The sequence below is a fragment of the Aethalodelphis obliquidens genome, unplaced genomic scaffold, assembly GCF_003676395.1.
Source record: "Aethalodelphis obliquidens isolate GAN/ISIS:26980383/991018 unplaced genomic scaffold, ASM367639v1 scaffold22, whole genome shotgun sequence".
Lineage (NCBI taxonomy): Eukaryota > Metazoa > Chordata > Mammalia > Artiodactyla > Delphinidae > Aethalodelphis > Aethalodelphis obliquidens.
The window spans coordinates 6767386-6777940 of record NW_020837966.1 but is presented as its reverse complement, the minus strand read 5'-3'; the positions used below and the strand labels follow the sequence as shown (position 1 = coordinate 6777940).

The 10555-nt window shown below is 52.0% G+C and overlaps 1 protein-coding gene across 5 annotated transcripts in view; it reads right to left on the bottom strand.

Annotated features, from left to right (window-relative positions):
• Positions 1 to 474: 474 nt before the first annotated feature.
• Positions 475 to 10555, bottom strand: part of FLNB (filamin B) — a 139008-nt gene continuing 128927 nt past the window's right edge. For all 5 annotated transcript variants that reach the window (XM_027121189.1, XM_027121190.1, XM_027121191.1 and 2 more), the window contains 4 exons: positions 9090 to 9266; positions 4366 to 4584; positions 3027 to 3230; positions 475 to 2098 (listed from right to left, as the gene is read on the bottom strand). In XM_027121189.1, coding sequence (XP_026976990.1) covers positions 1911 to 2098; positions 3027 to 3230; positions 4366 to 4584; positions 9090 to 9266 — 788 coding nt within the window. In that variant the 3' untranslated portion in view covers positions 475 to 1910. The remainder of the gene's footprint in view (positions 2099 to 3026; positions 3231 to 4365; positions 4585 to 9089; positions 9267 to 10555) is intronic.

The following is a 10555-nucleotide window of genomic DNA, read 5'->3' as shown; positions in this document are numbered from 1 at the left end:
TGTGTCCTAAGCACACAGCAAGGAGAAGCTTCCCGAACAGAAAGGAGGAACAGAGGCAGAGAGGATGGAGGGAAGGCAGCACCACCAATTCCAAACCCTGCTGTCCAAGGGCGATGGGATGACAGGTGATACTGCTTCCCTATTTCAAGGGTTTCCCAGGTCATCAGGAAAAAGACTCTCTCACCTTTTTTTTTTTAAAACCATAGCCTTCCCCTCAGTGGGTTTCACATCTGGGACTCTTAACCAGGTCAAGCCCTAGCAAACCTCTCCGGGAGGCTGTGTTGGTGCCAGGACCCCTCACCCTGATAAATTCACACTGAGGCCTGCGGAGAAACAGAACGTCCCCCCGCAAAAAAGAGGCGAGGCTCCCTGTTACGACAAGTTGCTTAGCCTGCGTTCTTTCGGCCAGGGTTTGGGAGAGCCGGTCAGAGACGCAAACCATTTACCAAAGGACACCATCCAAGAACACCTGGGGAGCTTATGGAGCGAACGCTGTATTTAATAAGTTATAAGATACAATTTACAGTTGGCATTTGGTTCCAGTTTTGCTTCCACATCCCGGTTTACGAAGCCTGTGGTCCTCTCACATCAGGCTTCGGGCCACTCCAGTTCCTAACAGGTGGGCTTTGCCAACACTCACCCTCAGCTGCTACACCTCGGGGAGGGTCACCCACCTCACCCTGTCCCATCCATGGACACACTCGAGATGACAGTGGCCACCTCCTCAGGACGAAACAGCAAATCTGAAAGGGCTGCCAGCCCAGACCACACGACACATCCGGGCCCTGCGGTCAGGCAGTCCCCGAGTGCTTTCACTTTATTCCAAAGCAGGTCTGCAAGAAGGCATGCAAAATGCCTGGTACCCCCCATTTTCGGAATTTTGCACCTGCTCACTATTGCTTTCCAAAGAGCCTCGGGTTACATGTGGTCAGGGCCAAATACGCTTTCATTATTTCTGCAAATGGTAAAGGACCACCAATGAGCTGCTGTCCTTCCCTCCCCTGTTATTCCCTGACTTTCAGGCCAAAGGTTGGCAGGAGTTTCCTTCTATAATTATCTTCCAGAAAAAGTTCACGCTGGGGCTGCCTGGGGGTGAGTGTGGAGTGTTAGGTCACGTGACAGGCCTCTGCTAACACCTGGACCCACCTGCGGTGTCTCTGGACATGCTGGTGAGACTCATCAAACAGACAAATGGCTGGAGCGTATGTTAAGAACAGGGCTAGTGTTGGTTAAAAAAAAGGGGGATCTTTGGCAAGTGGGGGGGCTGCTTGCCACTGCAGAGTTTCCTCAGACCCAGCGACTGAAACGGACTTTGAAAACAAAGGCAAAGACATGGCTGTCAAGATGGTCACATGCAATGACTCTGCAGGGAAATAAGTAGCAGGATGAGGGGAGAGGCACCAAGAAGCCATTTCGGCCAGTCTGTCACCTCGGACACTCTGCCCTTTGAGAGACGGGGGCGGGGTGGCAGTAGTGTTAAAACTGGTGTCACCCAATGGCCTTTTCTTATGTGATAGGGTCATCTTCTTTTCTAAACGACAACATAAACTAGGCGTCCCCATTTTCCCTGCCCTTCCGTCCAGTCCTGTTTTGCAAACTGACTAGACAACTTCATGTCTTAAAAATATCAGCCTTGTCTGTTCTTGTTCTGTCTGCAGGGGGTGATCTGTGCCAAAAGAGGTCCAGTTTTCCGGGCCTATTGAACAAATTTGCATTTCCTGAGTCCCCAACATGACCCTGAAGAGTCAAGTTTAGGACTTCTTTCTGAAGGTACTTAAAAAATCATGGCAATGTTTTTGGGATGGGGTTTCAGACCCACAAACGGGCTGGAGGACTTTGTATAAAACGAGTTACAAACAAGCAACAAAAGCAACCACCAGAACGCCTCCCAGGACTTGATGAGAACTGTTTTAAGGCACAGTGACATGGAAGGGGCTGCCAGGGATGTGCTCCTCTCCCCACTTCACGGCCAGAACGTAATCCCCCTTCTCCTTGACGATGTATGTCACACTGTATTGTTGGTTGCCCACATGCTTCATGGAGACTTCTTCACAGGGGGTGGTGGGCCCGTGGACCCCGATCAGCAGCATGTTGGAACCTGGGAGGCAGAGGAAGGTGGTTACTCCATGAAGATGCATCCCAGAAGGCAGAGGAAGAGGCGGGGATATGGGAGCCAAAGGAAAGATACCAGTTACTGCCTGTTAAGCTTCTCTGATGATGCTGGGGACCTTTGAGAGGTGGGAGAGTGCAGCAATTACGAGCAGGACTCTCATGGCTTCAAATCTCTGCCCTGCCACTTCCTGGGTGGGTGACCTTGGATATGGTACTTCACCTCTCTCTGTCTTAGCTTCCCCATCTGTAAACAGGGGATGACACTAGCACCTACCTCATGGGCTTCTTGTGAGGTTTAGAGGAGTTATTGCATGTGAAGCCCTTAGCACACAGTAAAGGCTATGTAAGTGTTGGCTACTCTGATCTCATTTATTCTCATGAGAACCTTCAGGAAGGTCCTATGACTATTCCCATTTTAGAGCAGAGGAAACTGACTCTTAGAAAGAGATTTAGTAACTTTCCCATGGTCACTCGGCTAATAAGCTTTGGAAATTAAGGAAGAAACGGAGGGAGGGAGAGAGGAAGGGAGAAATAAGTAAGTGGTGAAGCCAGGTTTCCAGCCCAGATGTGCTAGATGCCAGAACCCAGGCAACTAACATTGACACCCAAATAAATACCCAAGTTCAAATTGCAATTACAGCAGTTAGTGACAGAGGAGAGGCCAGGTTACTGATACAATGCAATGAGGATAACGCGACCTTTCCTATGTACCTTGAGGTCATTTGGAAAAAATCAAGAGGCAAATCATTTAAAAATATTAAGTGCAGAACAGGGCAATGAACACGGTTACTTGCAAATGTCTGGGTTACATGGGTGGGTGGGCACTGCAGACCAGAGCAGGAAAGACCAAAGTACACAGAACAGAGGGTGTCGCCCCATGCCCTCCATTCCCCGAGCAGGGCCAGGCTGCCTACCGGCTTTGCTGCAGTCCACCAGGAAGGAGCTCTTCTGGCCCACAAATGCCTTCGAGAGCCCCGCCCCCTTGGAGGTCACCTTGCTGGCATCTGAGGATGCCTTGGGGATGGCGCTATAGCAGGTCTCCGTGGAGGACCTGGTCACTGACTCCACCAGGATGGATGAGGTCTCGTTGGCCGAGCCGGGGCTGACCAGACGCTGGCCTAGGACATGGAAGGGAGAGAAGCAGGCATGACTGACCAGACAAGGCAAGTACCCCATGCAGAAGCCCCAGAAGAGCCCCGGCTCCCCAGCACCTGGATCCAAGAGCCACCACACCCCTACCTCACGCCCCCCAACACCTGGATCTAAATGCCACAACTTTTCCATCTCACCCCCCATAACGTCTTCTATGGGGTTCTGGAGTCCTGCCCCACACAACTAAGATCTGGCTTTCTGGGTATATGGGAGAGTCTGGCCTCGGCTGACTTGACCTGGAAGGTCCTTCCAGGTCATAAGCATGGGCCCCAGGAATATAACCACGTGCCGCCCTATGGAATGGATATCTTTCCATTTATATAAAATACTCTACGTATAAGCAGTGTAAACATGTGGGACGACACTGACAAAATACCAAAAATGATTCGGCATATATATTTTTTTTTGGGTGGTGCAGCGGAGCTTGTGGGATCCTAGGTCCTTGACCAGGGACTGAAATTGCACCCTCGGCTGTGAAAGCGCTGAGTCCTAACCACTGGACTGCCAAGGAGTTCCCCTCTCGGCATATTAGAAGATGATTTTTCTATCTGAATTTTTAATTTACTTAATTTTAATTAAATTTTCTGCAATGAACCTATGCTACTTATATGACAGTGAACCAAGCAGAAAGAGACACGTGGAAGGAATTCACCACAATATTTATGGTGGTTACCTTGGGTGGTGGGCGGTGAAGTGGTTTTTACCGTTTGGTATTTTTTCCAGTGCTCTGAAGGAGGCACATTTTTATAAATTTAATAAAAACTTTTGATTATTTTAAAAGTGAAGGTTAGAAATGAGGGGAATTTTCAGGCCCTGACCTAAACAAATACGTAAGATCTCAAATATGTAAACATTCCTTCTTTTCTGTTTGAGACAGAAAACCACCTAATGTGCTTTCTCAACTTCTACACCCCTACTCTGCCTGCAAGTTTTCGAACATGCAGTCACTGACATGTCCTACCATTTCTTTACATTCAAGATTCAAAGCAGATTCAACATCTCTAAAATCATCGTTTCTACTATCGAATAGCTCTGCTGATAATCTGACAAGATCACCTCCACAGGGGGAAGAATAACTTTAAAGGTGTCTGTGGTTGTTACCTGTCACCTTGGCCTTGAACGGGCTGCCCACGATGTGGTTGGGCCCGCCATATTTGACGCCAATTAAGTAGCTTCCAGGAGCCATGGGGGTGTACATGACTTTGTACCCTTCGGGGGTTTCCTGGCAATCCATTTTAACCTTGGACGGGCCTTCAATGGTGACGGACAATGTCCCTGGCCCTGCTCGGGTGGTGTTGATGAAAAATTCAGACTGGATACCTGGGAGAAAGGAAGCAGGGATAAAGATCACGTGGAAGGTTTGGAGGGATGGGGAGGGTGTGCTTTGGGGAGCGTTCTGGGGGCCCTGAAGCAGTGGCGGGGCACACGGAGGTTCCCTCTCAGAGGGGTCACCTTGGTGGCACGGGAACCCACCAGTACTAGCTCTGAGCTGCTGGCGCAGAGAACCTCAGGCCCTGGGGGATGGTAACCCCTTTCCAAGGCCCAGGCAGGAGTGTGGCCAACATTCTGTCCACAAGCACGCACTGCCTTGTTTTCTCCTCTGGGCACGAGCCGTGGCTGAGGGCGAGAAGCCTGAGTCATCAATGAGAGCCTGAAATGTTGCTTCCGCCCCCAAGGGCCAGCTCTGCCCCCAAGGGTGGGGGAAGCGTGGGCCCCTCTGACCTTTCCTTTCTCCTCTGGTTGGACTTGGAGAAGCCCAGGCAGCCCAGCGCTGCCTCCTTCCTCCTCAGGCTCCTAGCCCCAGACACCACGCTGAAGACCAGGGTAGCCGCTAGGATCTGCCAGCCCTGCCACTTTGCCTTGAACACAAGAACAGGACCAGAACAGCAGCTCCTGCTAATACCACTGGCACCACTCCGGCTCCAGGTCCTGTGCCCGTCATTTTACATGCCCAGTGATTCGTCTTTAACAAACGACAATGAGGCTCAAGGAGGTTCAACCACATGCCAATCAGAGCTACAGGAGAGAGGGGCAGAGATGGTACTGAAGCAAGTCTGAGGGGGTTCAGACCCCAGGCCCGTCTCCTGGCCTCTGGATGGGCAGCGGGGCTGCCTCAGATGCCCTAACTGCAGCTCCAGGACATCCTACTTCTTGCCTGCCTGGTCCATGAGGGCCTCCTGCACAGACATCCTCCCTCGTGACAGAAGGAAAGCTGGGCCCAAAGACAGTGCCAACCAATGACCACTGTGGCGTTCCTGCCTGAGCCCAAGGCCCTGAAAAAGGCCCCATTCCCCAGGCCCCTTTCTAGTTCAGAAGGGGAAGAGGCGGTCAGTCACCAGCTGCACACCTGCTACAGTGCCCTCTACGGGGCATCCCCGGCATAGCATTCTGCGGGGCTGGGCTTCTTCTAGAGCCCTGGACGCGCCCCAGCTGGGAACTATTTTGGTTTAATTATAGCTCGGAGGCCGCCGGAGAAAGAATTACTGTTCTGGTTATCAATAAGACAAAGGAGCTGCTATCATGCAACCCGGAATACAACCCAGATGTTTCTGGAAAAGCTCCCGAGGCTCCTGTCCCAGCACCACCCCCTCACCCTGCCTCCACAACTGTCTCAACCTTGTCTCTATACTGTGCAGCCCAGGAGCCCTTCACTCAGCCGCTGCCCTGCTGAAGCAAAGACGTTGGGGGAAAGGGAGGGGTATTCAAACAAGGGACAGCGTTTCCACGAAGCAGCTGCAAGTGACAGCAAGGAAAGATACTTCTAAAGTGAAGATGAAAAGACCTGGCTGCAGTAGAAAGGACAGGATTGCTCCATTCCTAAGAAACATCAGTTCATCCTGATTGTGAGGGTCCAGAAAGGAAGATGAGGTGGGAAAAGAGAAATAAGGAATTACAGGGCAAGAGCAACCTATCAGGTGGGCTCCTTTATTATTCCCATTTTACAGGAACAAAGTGGAGGCTCAGTGAGGTCAAATAACTCACCCTAAGACACACAGCTGGAGAATGGCTGAACTGGGGTTTAAACATAAGGTCTGTCTAACCTGGAGCTAATGCACTCGTCTGAGAGCAGATGGGAGAAAGAAAATCCACATGCAGGAGTCCCTCTCATCACCACCTCCAGCCAGAATCACTACCCCAGACATCTCTGGGCATGGCAGTGTTCCCCTGTACCCCCGTGTATATACAGATGAGTTCCTGTGAGTTTAATGCATGTTTAATGCAGCCCTACTCCATCTTCAAGGTGGGTGAGGGGTAACGGGAGGGAAGGAGGCTCTCCCCTTACATCTCGTGCACACTGGGGTTCCTGGGGCATTTCATCAGGAAAATGGCTCTTCCAGCCAGAGAGTCTGGAACTCCCTGGTCTAACTCCTGACCTTCTCAGTCCCTCTGCAGCAGACAGTCCCACCCCAAATTCTCCACATTCCCTGCTCTAAAACCTGCAGAATTGACCATTTAAAGCGTGAGCCAAGAGATACCGCCAGCCCACCCATAAAAACACAGGGAAGCTTGCTTTGTTCCGAAGGTCAGGATGCAGGCCCTCCAGCAGCCGGGCAGAGACACCTTTTCATTCCACACGCACTGCAGCTGTGTAATCCTGGGATGGATATTTGGGAAAAGGCCTGGGAGCGGGAGGGCTAGAAAAACAAGACGCCTTCCCCTCGACAAGAGCAATATTTACACAGGATTTGAAACAGGGTTGTTCTGTACCTCTCCCTCCTGGCTGGAAGTCTCCCTGCAAGACCAGCTCCTTCCCTCAGCAGCATCCAGTGCTGGCAAAGCACAGCCTGAAACCTGAGCTCCTGAGAAGGCTTGCGAACAGCCAACAGGAAGCACGAGAGGCCCTGGGCACAGCAGGTGTGACCCAGCAGGGGGATGGGTGGCTGCTGGCAGCACAGGAGACCTCAGTGGCTGCTGCGGGGCCTGGACCAGGGCCTGCTGGGGCTCCAAGTGCCAGGAGGACCCCACCTGGGCTTCAAGGGTGGATGGCTTGTCAGGAGCCAAATGCCTGCACTACTGCCTGGGGACCTTCCAGGGCTGCTGGGAAGATAGGTGTCCTTGTGTAGGACACCCCACAAAGCAGGCCAGGGATGTAGCCACTGCCTCGGGGCGAGCCAGCCATTTAGGGAGGCAGCAAAGCTCAGGGGTTAAGCGAGCAGGCCTTGAGGCTGTGAACCTGGACTGGTTCTGGCTCTGCCCGCTCCAAGCTAAGTAAGCTCGGGGAGTGACTCAACCTTTCTGAGTTCTCACTTTGCTCATCTGTATAATGGACACTGCCTAGGGTGAAACAATACAGTGCCTTTTACAAAGGGCAAGCTGCTGGCCCAGAGTTCAGTGTGGAGCCAGACAGGATGGGCCTGGGGAGATGAGAAGTGCTCATGCAGACCCTGTGGGAGGTTCTGCTGAGGCCACTGCTGTGGCCAGAGTCGCAGGGTGGCACACCAGCCGGTCAGTCACTCCTGCACCCGGGCAGGGCCCCTCGTCCCCTTACGACACTCACTCCACAGGGCTGGATGCCGGGAAACCACGGCCACTCATCCCCTTGCCTGTGGGTCTGCTCTGTCCCACTCACCATGTGGGGTAGGGAGGAGACTAACAGCAAAATGTGCACACACAAGGAACTCAAGAATCCTTCCTAAGAGGCCCCAAAGTAACACTCAGACGCAAACTGCGTCCCAGTGAGTCCACGCCTGCAAAGAAACGTAAGTGGACAAGCTCCCCACCCTGGCACCTTCCGTAACAGTGACACACTAGACACCCCTGATGCCCACCTCTATATTCACGGTATGGACACTAACTACAGCCATTACGAGGCAGGTAGATCAGTAGGTTTTGACACGGAAAGTTCCTTAAGATGTCAAGGGACAAAAGCAAGTTGTACTGAAATACAAATAGCACTAAGACTATTCCTATAAAATAAAACTCCATGTCTACCTTCTTAACAAACCGACTAGCTAAGCAACCAAGTGACCAAGAATGAAGACCAGGGGCTTCCCTGGTGGCGCAGTGGTTGAGAGTCCGCCTGCCGATGCAGGGGACACGGGTTCGTGCCCCGGTCCGGGAAGATCCCACATGCCGCGGAGCGGCTGGGCCCGTGAGCCATGGCCGCTGAGCCTGCGCGTCCGGAGCCCGTGCTCCGCAACGGGGCGCGTACCGCAAAAAAAAAAAAAAAAAAGAATGAAGACCAACAAAGAGACAATTGGAAGGTCCTCCCCGATCTGTTAAGCCGTGTTTCCTCCTGGACCCAGAGGGAGGGAGGGAGGAGAAGCAAGATGGAACTTTACATACTTCCTCACTGCCAGTATTTTTCACAATCAAACGTGTTCCATCTGTGGCAAAGACTAAAAAAGAATTTGACTGTTTTCGTCTTTTCTCCTCCCCCGTTAGGATTAGAATAAAAAGGAGCCAGGCTGTGACAGGTCTTACTGCCGACTGAATGTGTTTCTAGGAGGCCAGGGTCCACGAAAGGAGCTGGTGGGTAGGGGACCTCCCCAGAGGCCCGTTACCTGCATCATGAACTCTGTGCAGGCAAAGGAACCCTCAAAACAAAAGATGCTGTGTTGTATTCCCTATCAGTGTCCCGGTCCTAAAAGAACCTGGCAAAGGAAGACAGCTGCAGCACCACAAACGGTAATGAGCTGTGAGAACGCAGCCATCAAGCCCTCACTCTGGATTTACCGCAGGTCAAGCGAGAGCCTCCCAAGGGTGCATTACTGACGTTTCCCTGGGGAGAGAGGATGGCAGGCTTCCCGGGGGCTTGAAGAGTTCCACCTGCTCTTCCCCGGGGACAACTCCGTTAAAGACAAGAGGCAGAGGCAGTGTGTTACCTGTGGTGCCCCCCTCCAGCCCTGAGCCGTAGGCGGACACCAGGGCAGGGTTCCCCGCTTGTCCGGGTTCCCCGACTCGTACTTTGAAGGGACTTCCAACCACGTGGCTCCCGTTGAACTTGACGTCGATCGTGTGGACACCATTCTCGTGGGGGATGAAGCGCACAGCATACTTATCTGGGAGAGTGAACAAAGGCACAGGGTAAAAGTGGGCCCGTGGACCCGACCAAGGTGGGTGGGGACAAAGGACAGGAGCCCAGCCTGAGAGGGCCGATCTTACATCACTAATAAGAAATGGCCCTGCTGCAAGCCTGGCACCCAATATGTTGGTGATCAAAACCAGATGGGCCTATTTGTCTGTACCTAGACAGCCCTTTGGGAAATGCATCCAAATCTCAAATTCTGTGTTTAATCCTCTGTGGCTTTGGCCTCAGAAAAACACTTCCTTTATGAAAAGCTCACTTCTGGCGCAGCTTCTCTGCTTGGCCAGGGGAAAAAATGGTTCCAACTGAGACTAATGCTCCTTAATTAAGCTCCAAGCTAGCAACGGTCCCACGGGGCAATGGCCAGGTTTCTCACTGTGTGTCTGGCTCACAGCATGTGGTAAGATGATCTATAAACTGAAATGGGCACCTAGAATATCCTTCCACCATGCACCACTTGACCACCCCTTCCTCCTTGAAGTGCTCCCAGCTGGGATGCAGAGTCTGTTCTCCTCCAGTCAGTCTCTCAGCCTCTCCCTGGCTCCTTGTACCCTCCATCCCCTTCAGAACTTTTGTTGCTCAAAGCTCCACCCAAATCCTCTTGTCTTCTCCTCTGGACTCTCTCCATATGGAGCTGCCACCCATATCCTTCAACACTGCACGTCCCCCATCAGTCCCCAGCTGGTACCCACCCCTCCTCTCTGAAAGCCAATGTGCTACAGGGAAAAGTGATCCCACCCCCACGTCCACGTATGGTCCTTGATTGGGTCAAATTAATGTGGGATAGCAGGGGGAGAAATCCCTCTTTCCCCAAGCCTAAGTCAATTAGCACATGGCATTTAGCCACACAGGAAGGGACTCAGGAACAGGCATGTATGTTCAGTGAGATAGGAGGGGAGGTTTGCTGGAGACTTCTGCAAAAGGAGCATCTAAGACTTCTGGAGAAAGAATCTTGAGGAGAGACTGTCTCTCTTGATTGGTGTCATGCGCTGCTGCAGCCACCTTACCACCAAGAGGAAGGCCACTTTCAGAATGAGGTCCACAAATCAGAAGAAAGAGCAGAGATGTTTGGGGCCTTGGAGAATATAGCTGAATGGCTGAATTAAATTGGTGCTGAAACCCATCTTAGATCTTGAACTTTCCACTTACGTGAATTAACAGACCCCCTTGTAATGGACCGTGTGTGTAATGGACCCCCTTTATTATGTGAATTGGCTTGAGATGGGTGTTCTGTAATTTGTCACCAACGGCATCCTAACTGTG